The sequence below is a fragment of the Scyliorhinus canicula genome, chromosome 15, assembly GCF_902713615.1.
Source record: "Scyliorhinus canicula chromosome 15, sScyCan1.1, whole genome shotgun sequence".
Taxonomy (NCBI): Eukaryota; Metazoa; Chordata; class Chondrichthyes; order Carcharhiniformes; family Scyliorhinidae; genus Scyliorhinus; species Scyliorhinus canicula.
The window spans coordinates 55,190,501-55,204,333 of record NC_052160.1 but is presented as its reverse complement, the minus strand read 5'-3'; the positions used below and the strand labels follow the sequence as shown (position 1 = coordinate 55,204,333).

General features: G+C 50.3%; 1 protein-coding gene across 3 annotated transcripts in view; it reads left to right on the top strand.

Annotated features, from left to right (window-relative positions):
- Positions 1-13,833, top strand: part of card11 (caspase recruitment domain family, member 11) — a 335,526-nt gene that overhangs the window by 264,172 nt on the left and 57,521 nt on the right. For all 3 annotated transcript variants that reach the window (XM_038820292.1, XM_038820291.1, XM_038820293.1), the window contains 3 exons: positions 626-866; positions 11,041-11,137; positions 12,407-12,499. In XM_038820292.1, the coding sequence (XP_038676220.1) occupies positions 626-866; positions 11,041-11,137; positions 12,407-12,499 (431 nt within the window). The remainder of the gene's footprint in view (positions 1-625; positions 867-11,040; positions 11,138-12,406; positions 12,500-13,833) is intronic.

Here is a 13,833-nt window from a genome sequence, read left to right as displayed (position 1 = left end):
GCACAGTGGTTAGCACAGTTGCTTCACAGCTCCAAGGTCCCAGGTTCGATTCCCGGCTTGGGTCACTGTCTGTGCGGAGTCTGCACGTGCTCCCCGTGTCTGCGTGGGTTTCCTCCGGGTGCTCCGGGTTCCTCCCACAGTCCAAAGATGTGCAGGTCCGGTGGATTGGCCACGTTAAATTGCCCTGAGTGTCCAAAACGTTTGGTTGGGGTTGCTGGGTTACTGGGATAGGGAGGAGGTGTGGGCTTGGGTACGGTGCTCTTTCCAAGGGCCAGTGCAGACTTGATGGGCTGAATAGCCTCCTTCTGCACTGTAAATTCTATGATTTTGTACGTGTTGTCCGTTTTCTGACTTTCTTGTAAAGAGGTGGAGCCAAGTGCTTCGCCGATGCCAGAGAGGGAGCAACTTTGACGGACACCTTGCAGCAGGCCAAATATCCTCTTTTGGGTGGGAGACAACATGGTGGGGTGGAATAGAAACAATTGTTTCAATTCAGCAGAGACAACAGCCAAGAGTGTTCCACGTTGCCAGGCAGTGTGAGGTTTGGGTGATGGTAAGTGTGATCTTCTCTGTCATATTGTGATCAGTTAGGAATTGTACATTTGACCTGTGCTTTATTCTTAAGGTTACAAGAAACTGCAAAAAGATTTGGAAGATGGCTATATCACGTCAGGGGATTCCTTTTACGTTCGAGCCAATCTGAATATTTCTGGACAGACAGACAACTGCTCAATGTGCGTGAAGTGTGACGAGATCATCCACGTTTTAGACACGATGTACCAGGGCAAGTGTGAATGGCTTTGTGCTCGAGTTGATTTATTCACTGACAAGGATTTGGAAAAAGGCACCATTCCCAGCTACTGCAGGTAATTGGAATTTGAATCCAACGGGTCAAGTTTAGAAAGAATATTTCAGCATCAGATAATGTTGACCATGACAACCTTTGCCACCTTGTTCAGAACAGTAGAACCAGAGGACATGTCATATGCTTGACAGGGAAGGAGTGAGTGTGTGCTGCGGAAAGTAAGTGGTCAGTCTGTCGAACAGGGTCCCTCGGGAGATGATGGAAATAGATAATGTTGACACATTGAGGAGCAAATCAGATTTATTTCAGAAAATAACATTTTGGGATACGGTGAGTGAGTAATTTGAGGCATAACAAGATCAGTGTAACATGCTTTGGAGGAACAAGGTGACTTTGGATCTTTGTTTCCTAAAGCTTTCCACCACTGTTGCAGTCTCGTAGATAGAGATTGATTGATGTGATAGGTCAACAACTCCAATATTTTTGTATCATATGCTACCAAGATAAATCCACTTTTTAAAGATTACTTTATTTCAGTGTTTGTCATTTTGCTCAATGGATCATGACATTTTCTTTGACTTAACAACAAAAAGTGGATTTCTACTTAAAAGGGAAACATTTGCAGGGCTGTGGGGAAGGTGCAGGTGGATTGCAACTAATTGCACCGTTTTATTAGAGCTGGCCCAGGCACGTGGGTGAAATGACCTCTTGCTATGCAAGCTGGATGGACCTTAGTCTATTTTCACCTAGCAGTTCTTATGTTCCTACCTTACTTACCACCTGAAAACCAGGAGAGGAACAAATAGAATTTCTGGGTTGTTTGGTGCCACAATTGGTAAATATGTTCAATCCAATCATCTGAAGTGTTCCAAGAGCCATCCCTCATCTGCTGAGTTGGCAGACCTCAACTGGAGCAACAGTGGAGTCAAGGACACTACAAATAGTAGGGCAGGTCAGGCAAATGCCTTGTTAGTTGGGACATACAAGGTGCTTAAAACGATGGATGCAGTACCTTGCAGAACGAAGCTGTAACAAACACCATGAAAATTAGTGCCAAATATGCTTATTGCACTCATTACAGGGAAACACAGTAGCTAATTTTCAAACGGCAAAGGCCCACGAAACGTAAACTCTGCTCTATTGGTCAAGGGTTAAATTGACCAGGACAATGCAAGAATGCACACACTCTTCTCTGGATATTGCCGTGGGAGAGCAGGCAGGGCTTGAGTTTAACATTGCCTCTGAAAGCATTGCACTGAAATGTAAGCCATTATGTGCTCAAGGTTTTAGAGTGAGGCTTGTACCCACGGTTTCTGACTCTGTGATGAGAATGTTATCACTGAGCCAAGGCTGACACCTAATAGTGTTGTATTCCTCCTGCATGTCTGCCATGTAATCAAAATGTGCAGCTCACAATAGGCTCATAAGAAATAAATGTGAACTCTTCAAAATCCAATTTTTAAAATTCCTGCAGAAGGCAGATAGTGCTGAATTCTCAATTATTTCCTCCGTAGCTTGAAGGAGTCAATCTGTCAACAGTTACAACATGCAAAACACATCACCTTAGTGAAAGCAACCAATAAAGGTCTTTGGATAAAGGCCAAGGTAGGACAATCAGCCAATTAGAATGCATTGGGTAGCACACCACAAGAACAGTGCATTCGGGTTGGCTAATAAAAACCGCACAGCTCGGTTGCCACCGCATCAATGTGACAAATGTAGAAATTGGGCCCATCATGCCCCTCCTATCTCTTTTCCTCGTTTGAAAACTAAATGAGCATTAAAAATGAATGCAGCACCATCTAGAGGAAAAGCAAAAGCAAGTCAGCAGTCAGAAGCTGAAATGGAATTTAATCTCAATTTATTTGCTCAGCACCCCATCCATCTCCAGAATGCTTTGAGTAGAACCTCAATGGCCTGGATGAATAATCTTAGCTCGTTAGAAGATGGCCTTGTTCATACTGACTAAACATCTGTTTAGGCATCAGTGCTTTTTACTAATCAATACACCATTTAATGGGAGATGTGATTCCTGGTATCTTCCTGGCAAATAGGTGAGAGAAACAATTGAGACTCTTACCAGTGTTAGCAGCAAAGTAGGTATATCTATTTTTTTTATTCATTCATGGTCTAAGGTGAGGTAATCTACATTATATTCATACCGGTATTTTTTTTTGCTTTTGATAAACACATTCACACAGTGGCACGTTGAGACTGTGTATAATCATTGAAATATACAGCACAAAAGAAGGCCATTCAGCGCATCATGCCTATGCTGGCTCTTTGAATGAGCTATCTAATTTGTCCCACTTCACCTTCTTCCCCCCTCATCCCTGCATATTTTTGATTTCGAGCATTTACCCAATTCTCTTCTGAAAGTTACTTTTGAAACTGCCCTTTCAGACGGTGCACCCCTGATCAGAGCCACTCATTGTGGAAACAAAAATTCGCCTCATCTCCCCTCTGGTACGTCTCCCGTTTTTTTCCGAGAGCTGGTCAGGATCATCCTGGTTCAGTATCGGGGTTACTGAGTGTGTGGTCCACTAACATGCCCAGTCATGGCTGAATAACAGCCAGCTCAGGCCTGACATTTGCTGAATCTTTTAGACTGATGTTTCTAAAAATGACAGCAAGGTGGTGCATTGGGGCAGGATTGTGAAGTCACTGATTAATTGTTTTCTTTTACTGTTGATTTAGGTGCCGTTTTGTGTTGCAAACAGTTAGATTTAGTGCACTGTGGTTACATGTACGTGTCAGTTTCCTCCCTGAAGCAGAGCAATTTGTGCGAGATCACAATTGTGGTCTCCTTGCTGAGCTGTTAGCTCGATCAAATGACGTTCAAAATAGTAAAGTGTGATCATATCATGCATCCAGACACAGTCTTCGCACAGTGCCAAACACCAATGAGCTTAGGCCCACACAGCCTAAGTTCCTTGCAAACTGAAAAATTGCAGTTTCACGCAAACACAAAAGAACCTAAACATAAAAGTAGGAAAATCATCCTGGGTTTTACTTTAGTTAGTGAATACATTCAGAAGGCATTCCACATGGCATCTCACAAGAGACTTGTTAGAAAATATCAGGCATGTGACATCAGAGAAAATGGACAGAAAGTTGGTCAAGAAAAATAAAAGCAAGCTAACTTGTATTTATGTAGCAATTTTCAAGACCTCAGGATGTCCCAAAGGGCTTTACAGCTAATGAAATATTTCTGAAGTGTTGCATACTTTGTGTTGCATACGAAAGAAAGAGTTGAGAAGAATGATGTGAGAAAGATTAGGCGTGATGCATTCTTGGGCTTAGTGCAGGATCCACCTTTTGTTCTCAACTGGTGGATGTTTTGTTCTTGGGTATAGGGAGCACAATCTCAAAATTTGATGCTGCCCCAAAAGCGGGAGGTTTTGAAGATACTGAAGAAGAATGTTAAAACATTCATCGACATATAGGCAGGTTAGCAGAATGCGGGCAGAGTTAATTTTATGTAAACAGCTGGGAGGTGTTAGGTGTTAATTGAACATTCTGAATACTCCATGTACCCCAAAAGGCGGCGGAGTGTGGCGGCTAGGGGATTTTCACAGTAACTTCAAGATAGTGTTAAAGTAAGCCTACTTGTGACACTAATAAAGATTATTATTTTCAGAGTGAAGCAAGGATTGGAAGTACACACTGAATGAAAAAGCATTAAAGAATGTGAATGGCCCAGAGTTGAAATAAATAAACTCCTAAAATGTGCAAGTGCGGATAAGAAAAAGTCATAAAAGGCCCATAGCATTTTTTATTTTAAAAATAATGACATAACAGTATATTTATATTAGGCTCTGGGTTAGGCCTGATTGTATAACCCCTCCCCCCAACCCTTCAAGTTTTCTATTTTTTTATAACTAGTAAAAATAAGTTGTTGAAAGAAAATGAAGAAAAACACAATTATTTTTAAACATCCTTATGATTTCCCCCCCCCCCCCGGAATTAACTTGCAATTATTGGAGTCTCCCACGAGGCGAACTCGACAATTTTGATGGGTGATAACCCAAAGTCAGAGGGCAGCCCATTCTTGGCAATTGATGGCTGGTTCCCTCACACAGGCAAGTTGTCTTAAAACACCAGGGGCACGATTCTCCGATGCCGCGCGGCATCGGGAAGGCCGTCGTGAACTCGGCCGAGTTTCACGACGGCGCGAAACGGCCCCGTTCCCGATCGACTCTGGCCCCGGAAATGGGCTAGGAGCGGGGCCGCGGGAAACATGTGGGGATGACGATTGAAGCCCGCGACGCCCGAATGACGCCGCTCCGTGTCGTAAAAGGGCGCGAGCGACGACAACAAGGGAGGGGGTGAAAATGTCGGAGCCACAGAGGGCCGCCCCGAGGTTCGGTGAGACTGACCTCGAGACCCTCCTCGATGAGGTGGAGCAACAGAGGGACATCCTCTGCCCAAGACGAGGGCATCGCCACCCTGCCAGCGTTGTGCGCCGGGCCTGGTGTGAGGTGGGCACGGCACTCAGTGCTGTGGGGCAGACCCCTCTGTCTGGAGAGCAGTGCCGGAAGAAGCTCGACGACCTCACCAGGGCTGCCAGGGTAAGTGCCAAGAGGGTGCCCCTGGGTCACAACAACCCCCCCCCCCCCCCCCATGTCCCACATCACCCACCTCCCCCTCCCGGGCATGAGGGGGGGGGGGGGGGGCGAGAGTGAGTGGAGGGTGGTTAACAAAGTTGTCACAGACCTACATGAACGCTGCGACCCCCTGGAGAGATGCCATGTGTAGCGGCAACTTACCGCCCACCCTGTGCCAATATCTGAACGCCCTGATGTTCCCTGCCGAATTGTGATGATCTATCTATGCCTCCCCCCCCCAACAGGACAAGACTGCTTACAACAACCAGGAGCGGAACAGGACCTGAGGGGGTTCACCCACTCTGCATCCCCTGACAGTCTTTGAACAGAGGGCACTGGACCTTGCTGGGGGATCTGCCACCCGGGAAGTCGCGCAATGCAAGGTTGGAGGTGCAGAACCAAGTGAGACAACCTTGCATGACAACCCCCCGTCCCCCAGCCCATCCTCTGTCCCCTCACACTCTACCCACTGGACCCCCCATCCTCTGTCCCCTCACACTCTACTCACTGGATCCCCCATCCTCTGTCCCCTCACACTCTACCCACTGGACCCCCCCATCCTCTGTCCCCTCACTCTCTACCCATGGACCATCCGACGCCCGGCCGAGCTTGTCTAACTAACCCCGTATTACTCTGTTCCCTGGGGCGTACTAACGAACGTCCAGGGCCGTCTGCTGCCACACACAAGCGCCCATCTGCCACGACCACCGCACCCAGGGCCGCACGCCAGAGGGTGGCAGGAGGTCAGCCAGGAGTGCCATCCTCCCAACCAGGGTCCGTCGAGCAGGACGCACACAGTCAACAGACTCACCAGACGCACAACCAGACATGGGCCGCGTGCGGCCTGCGCTGGGATATGACTGGGATGAGGACACTGCTGATTTTATGACGGCGAGGACCTAGAGCTTGCGGCACTGCTGTCTCCCACACCATCCACCATCCCAGAGACACTCACCTCGGTTGGGCAATTAAGTGATGAGGCTCCTGGGTCACGGTCTGGTGTGTACCACACAGCTGAGCCGGTACAGCAGGTGGAGGTCGGAGCAGCCGAGAGGCTGGACGGTCGGAGGGCAGCCCAGGCCCAGCATTCAGCTGGCTCCCAGATGTTTCCCGGGTTCCTTGATTTACTTGACCCACCTGGACAGCCGATGCATTTTGAAACCCAGGGACACAATGACGGGATGAGGCAGCAGCTGCAGTCGCTGTTAGAGGAGTCAAACCGCGTCCAGGAACAGGGAGTGGTGCCTCTCTTGGCAGCCACCCAGGCCGACACGGCACGGGTGGCATCCGTTGTCGAGGCAATGGGTGAAACGGTTTCAGCCATGGGTCAGGTTCTGCAAGGCATTGGGCTTAATGTGCACGCGTCATCCTCGGCCCTGGAGAGGGCTGCCCTCTCACAGGCAGCAATGCGCCAGAGCCAAAACGACATTGCCGGCGCGCTACGGGCCCTGGCCGAGTCTCACTAGGCCATGGCCCAGTCCCAGCAGACTATGGCACGGTCCCAGCAGTCAGTCACGGAGAGCATCGACCGCCTGACACACGTGCCGTATGGCGTCGTGCAATCACAGGTTGAGTACGCACCGTCCCTGGCGGGAATGTCTCACTCACTGGACTCCGTTTCAGCGAACCTTCGGACCCTGGTCGATACCGTTGCAGGCCTCCAGGACTGGCAGCGCCAGGTGTCAGTTGGGCCACGGGGCACCTCACCGCTCGTCCCTCCGTTCCACAGTGAGGTCCAGGGGCCACCGGGCTCCCCGAGGGAGGAGGAGGTTCTGGGGCCTGTCCCATTAACTCCATGACAGGACGTCCCTGAACGCTCGGCCTCCTCCTGCTCCTGCCCCCCCCAATTTCGCAGGGCGTGATTCTCAGCAGTCCGCTTCCACTCCTGCTGTAGCATCTGGGGATTCACTTAGATGTAGTGGTAGGGTCCGTAAGGCAATGAGGAGGGACATAGTAAGTTGGCACGGGTGAAGAGCATAGTTCAATTGTAGGGGCTAGGGCACCTGTACATAACATTCACCATTAAACTCACTGTTGCACCTAACTTGCAAGACTGTGTGATTTTTTTCCATTGCCACGGGGATTGTGATGGTGCCCGAGTGTCGCTGGGGTTGACGAGCGGTGAAACTTCGGTGCCGGGTGTGCAGTCCCTTCTCCCCCACCCCCTCCCACAGTTACCCCACGCGGGCATGTGATGGAGTATCCCTGACGAACTCAGCGAACACTGAGATGGATGGTTCAGCTATTGCCATGAGTCAGACTTTGTCTAACGATTCTGAGCTCACAGCTCATCGCAGAGCGGGCTGTCATCATTCAACATGGCACTGATCACACCCACTGACACAGCCATCAATGTTGTGCCATACCATTGTGCCGCAGTGGTAAGGGTGATCTCGAAGTGCAGCAGTGTACACAGTGCGGGGGGGTGGGGTGGTGGTGGAGCTGGCAGTTGTGTGCTGACTGTCTGCATGACTGGGAATGCAGGTGGTAGTGTTCAGTGCCGTCGCACGCGGCGTGTGAATCTTGCTGCCACCAAGGCGTCGCGTGCCCGCTGTCCTCGCCGGTGCCATCGTGCAGCCTCCTGGACATTACCAGCACCCGGGTCATGTCTACGTGCTGCGCCCGACACACCACCCACATCCTTCTCCTCCTCCTCCGTCTCCGTGTTGGCACCACTGCCAGTGGCTTCTCCCTCCGAATCCTCCACCAAGGCATCTCCCCTCTGCTTCGCGATGTTGTGCAGCGCACAGCAGACCACGACAATGCGAGCGACCCTCTCAGGCTGGTACTTCAGGGCCCCTCCGGAGCGGTCCAGGCACCTGAATCGCATTTTCAGAAGACCATAGCAGCGCTCCACCACACCCCTGGTTGCTGCATGGGCCTCATTGTAAAGGGTCTCCGCGTTGGTCTGAGGCCTCCGTATGGGCGTCATCAGCCAAGACCTCAGTGGATAACCCCTGTCGCCCAACAACCAGCCCCTCAGCCGGGGGGGGCCGTCCCTCAAACATAGCAGGGATGAATGACTGCGCAATAATGTACGCATCATGCACACTCCCAGGGAACCTTGCACACACGTGCATGATCTTCATGTGGGGTTCGCATACCACCTGGATGTTCATGGAATATGTCCCCGTCCTATTTGTGGACACTTATTGCCTGCAGGCGGGCGCATGGGGCCGTGAACACAATCAATGACCCCATGGACCATCGGTATCCCGGCCACATTGGCAAATCCACGGGCTCGTGCTTCTTGATTTACTCGGTCCTCGGGAAAGGTGATGTAGCGGTCGGCGATGGCATACAGGGCGTCGGTCACATCCCGGGTGCACCTGTGCACCGATGACTGCGAGATCCCGGATAGGTCCCCGCTCGGAGACTGGAAGGAGCCGGTCGCATAAAGGTTAAGTGCCACCGTCACCTTGGCGGCAACCGGGATTGCGTGTCCTCTTCCCGTTCCACGTGGGGCGAGGTGCGCCACGAGGTGACAGATATGTGTGACCATCTCTCTGCTCAACCGGAGTCTCCTCCTGCAGGTGATGTCCGGCATTGTCTCGAAAGAGATCCAGGAGTGGAACACCCTAGGCCTCAGTCGTCGCCTCTGGTGCCCTGGCTCCACCTTCAATGTCTCCTCTTTCCCCCCCCCCCCCCCCCCCCCCCCCCTCCCCCTCTCCATGCTGCTCGACGACGGGCCACTCCGCGGCCATTCCCTCTGCTGCTGCAGCTGCCCCTGCATCCACTGTGGGATGTGGCTGTGGACGCTGCTGGATGTCCAACTGCAGCGCAGCGGCCCCAACCACTGTGCTGAACATAGCTGTTCGGTTAGAATACATTATCGTCACCTACAGAAGGATGGTGGGGGGCAGAGAAACGGGACATGTTAGACGGAGGTTAGTCGACACCTCGGCTGCCGCCTGCCATGGGATACCTGTGTGTCCCGGTGGCCTGGTCGCGCTGCTGACATGCGGCCAGCCTAACCCCTGGTCACTTTCTGCGTCCAACGGGCAGTTTACAACATGTCCTTCTCACCGGTGCGTCAGTGTACTGAGGCCATCAGCCACAGGGCAACCAGCGGCCGTGTCCACGTGACCATCCTGCCATGGCAGGGCGGCTGAGATGTTGCATCCGGGGGTGGACGACCCACTCCACTCACTCCCTCTTCCCCCCCCCATTACTCGCTCTCCCCCCCCTCCCACTTCTCCCTCTCCCCCCTCCCACTTCTCCCTCTCCCCCTCCCACTTCTCCCTCTCCCCCCTCCCACTTCTCTCTCTCTCCCCCTCCCACTTCTCCCTCTCTCTCTCCCCCCCACTTCTCCCTCTATCCCCCCCACCTCTCCCTCTCTTCCCCCCCGCTACTCGCTCTCTCCCCCCCCACCTCCCTCTCTCCCTCCCCCCCACTTCTCCCTCTCTCTCCCCCCCCACTACTCGCTCTCCCCCCCCACCTCCCAATCTCCCTCCCCCCCCACTTCTCCCTCTCTCTCTCCCCCACCCTCCCCCCCCCCACTACTCGCTCTTTCCCCCCCCGCTCGCACTTCTCCGTCTCTCTCCCCCCCACCTCCCTCTCTCCCTCACCCCCCCACTTCTCCCTCTCTCTCCCCCCCCACCTCACTCTCTCCCTCCCCCCCCACTTCTCCCTCTCTCTCCCCCCCCCACTACTCGCTCTTCCCCCCCCCCACGCTCGCACTTCTCCCTCTCTCCCCCCCCCACTTCTCCCTCTCTCCCCCACTTCTCTCCGCCCCCCGCCCCCCCCCCCCCCCCCACACTGGCCGCTGCGTTCTCGGGGATGCCTTCCCCAGTTTGCGGAGAATCCGGGACGGTCCGCTCACCTCCTCACTCCTCGTCAGCCAGCACGACTGGCTGGCGACTTTAAAAAGCAGGTGTGGACGACGACGACATGACATGGCGTCATGACGTCAGGACTTCGGCCCATTCGGGCCGGAGAATAGCGGGGGTGCCGGAGAATCGCCATTTTGGCTGCATCGGGCGATTCTCCGTGTTTTTGCGCGCGAAACACGATGAGACAAATTTGGCCGTTTGGGAGAATAGCGAGAGCGCGTCGGACCAGCGTCGCGTGAAAAAGTGGCGCAGCCCGCTATTCTCCCAACCGGCGTGACATCGGAGAATCGCGCCCCTGGGTCTTGCTACATAACTTATCTCTTGTTTAGGAATTTGTGCTTATAGTTTGAATAAAACACCACTTCAAACTTGTGATATTTATAATGCAGAAACCAGCAACAACAAGGCAGCTGATATTATCCTAATGCATCCCTGCCCCCACCCCACTCACAATCTTCTGATTGCCCAGAGAGAAAGTGATGAATGTATGGCAGCAAGTGATGAATCAGAAAGAAATTTTATTTCTTTTGGTATGAGCATGTGCTGATCCCTATCCATTGGGAACAAGAAAACAACATAAAAAAGAATGTCCCTGTGGAGCCTATCAGCTGGAGGTAGAGACCTGCGGGTTTTTTATTCCAGCCATCTTTAGAGTTGTAGCCAGAAGATATGAGGATTGTGATTTGTGAGTGATCTAAAATACAACAGCATTATCAATGGTGAAACATGCCGAGATCGCTAGTGCTCAGCCCATGCCCTATCTGTGTAATCCTCAGCCTTCATCATTCTGTTCTAGAGCTCAGCAACTACTCCTGGTGAAGATTCAGAGATTGATGTACCGCAGCAGCAGAGATGAGACAGACAATCAATACAGCACACTCCGAGGATTATGGGTCTGTCTTTCTTTCACTCTGAATAATTTATACTGTTTCATATAATCAATTTCCATTAGGTGAATAACCTATTTTACCTCAAAACTTCTGCCATTTGTCTAAATTGTTGACATTACAGAAATCTATGTATACTTTGGTAAAATACTTAGTAGTCATTGGACTACAGAGAAGTAATGCATCACAATCTTCAAATCCCTTGTTCTGACTTTAAGTTTTCTCTATTTTGAATAGTTTCGAAGTGCACGTTCTGAGAGCAATACCATCATTGTATTTAAGTTCAAACAAGCTGTTTTCCTTTTGAAATAAACTATAATCATGCTCATTCAGTGACGCAAATATTCTTCACTATTTATCAGAGAGGTGTGCCAAGAAAGTAAGAACTTGGGAACGGAAAGGGGCCACTAAAAGCTCAACTAGGCATCTTTTTGATGGAGCAACCCAGCTAATTCAAATATCCTCCTTTCTATTGTACCTATCCCCTAACGTTCGATCTCTGAGCTGCAGAGAAAAGAATTGTCAGGTTTCTTCTTCTTCACCAAGGCCTCAGTTAAGTCACCTCGAAGACTTTCTCTTTCCAAACAAAAAGCAAGACCCCCCACTTCCTCAAGCCCACCTCTCGGTGTAAATCCCTGATGCACCAAAATGTATAAAATCTTTCATAAACTGGCATTCGTGAGAGTGACAGTTTAAAGTGAAGGTCTCAGCTTCTAAGGTACAATACCACTGCAGGAAGCATCAGTGGCACTTGCACTGGCAATTAGAAGGTTAACAAACCTACATCCCTAAATATATTGTTTAACTGATTTGAATTGTCAATAATTGACTTCATAATGTACTATTTAATTTGCTCAGGGTGCATTCAGTGGGGGTTCACTTTTTGTGTTGTATTCTCTCGTTCCTTGCATTATATATTTTGTAGAAATTTACAGGTTTTTGCGGCAATCCATTAAATAAGCTATTGAATTTTTACCAATATATCCAAAATTTTTATGGTTTTCCATACAGCTGTAGGCATGTAATGGTGCGTGCAGAATAATAGATTGGTAGGAGGTAACTACAAGGTACTTACAAAATCGAAGGGTTGAAATAATGCTGTAAACTATGAGAGTAAAATTAGTTTAACTTGTCCAATGAAGCAAGGAGACAGTGCAATTTATTTAAGCCACTGTAGAACTCGCAGGAAGCAATTGGCTACATACCGTGAATTGGAACTCAGCCAGCTCAACTAATTAGCCCATCTAAATCTGTTTGTGATCTTGTCTCTTGCAGAACTTTTTACAGCCTGAAGAACAACCGCCCCCAATCGACCCCAGAGCACCCCGTCTCTCACGAGCAAGCATCTTCTTTGGTCAGATTTTACAGGTGATTATTTCATGCACTTTGGAGGCATCAACCATTGCATAGAATTATACAGAATTTATGGTGCACAAGCAGGCCATTTGGCCAATTGATTCTTTTTTTAATTCTTTGGTTGGATGTGGCTGTCGCTGACATGTCAGCATCTGTTGCCCATCCCTAATTGCCATTGAGAGGGTGTTTAAGCTTCACACAAATTTCTTATCGCCCCTCTTTACCTAACTGTATTTACCTAACCATAAAAAAACTACTATTCCTTTCTCCCTCACATGCTTCCCCAGTTTCCCCTTACATGCATCAATGCTGTTCACCTCAACGAGTCCCTCTGGTAACGAGTCCCACATTCTAACCATTTTCTGGCTCAAGGCGTTTCCCCTGAACTCCTTGTTTAATTTGTTAGTGACTGTCTTATGTATTTATTACTCCCCAACAAAAAAAAAACACCTACTCTATCAAACAACTTCATAATCTTAAAAATCGCTCTCAAATCATGCCTCAGCTTTCTCTCTTTTCAGAACAGATCCCCAATCTGTTTGATCTTTCCCAATGGATTTAACCTCTCAGTCCTGGTTCCATCCATGTAAATCACCTTTCTCTTCTCTTACAATTAATGTTTTATCAACATGCCCTAATGTTGCAGTGATGTGAACTTTTTATTGTGTGCAAAGCAGAAAGGTAAATAACACAGTGGACTGAGTCTGCATTTCTATTTGTTCCTAGTGCGGGATGCTGTTGCCCAAGGTTAACAATTAGCTCTTGACTACAGTGTATTGCATTAAAAACCATGCAGGAATATAGGAACAGGAGAAGGCTATAAAGCCCCTGGAGCCTACTCTTCCAGTTAACTAGATCACAGAATCCCTACAGTGCAGAAGGAGGCCATTCAGCCCATCTTGTTTGCACTGACCCTCCGAAAGAGCACCCCACCTTGGCCCCATCCCCTGCCCTGGCCCTGTAACCCCATCTAACTCTTGGATACTTAGGGCGCGATTCTCCGATGTCACGCCGGTTGGGAGAATAGCGGGCTGCGCCAGTTTTTCACGCGACGCTGGTCCGACGCGCTCTCGCTATTCTCCCAAATGGCCAAATTTGTCTCATCGTGTTTCGCGCGCAGAAACACGGAGAATCGCCCGATGCAGCCAAATGGCGATTCTCTGGCACCCCCGCTATTCTCCGGCCCGAATGGGCCGAAGTCCCGTCGTGCTGGCTGACGAGGAGTGAGGAGGTGAGCGGACCATCCCGGAGTCTCCGCAAACTGGGGAAGGCATTCCCGAGAACGCAGCGGCCAGTGGGGGGGGGGGAGAAGTGGGGGGGGGGGGGGGGGGGAGAAGTGAGAGGGA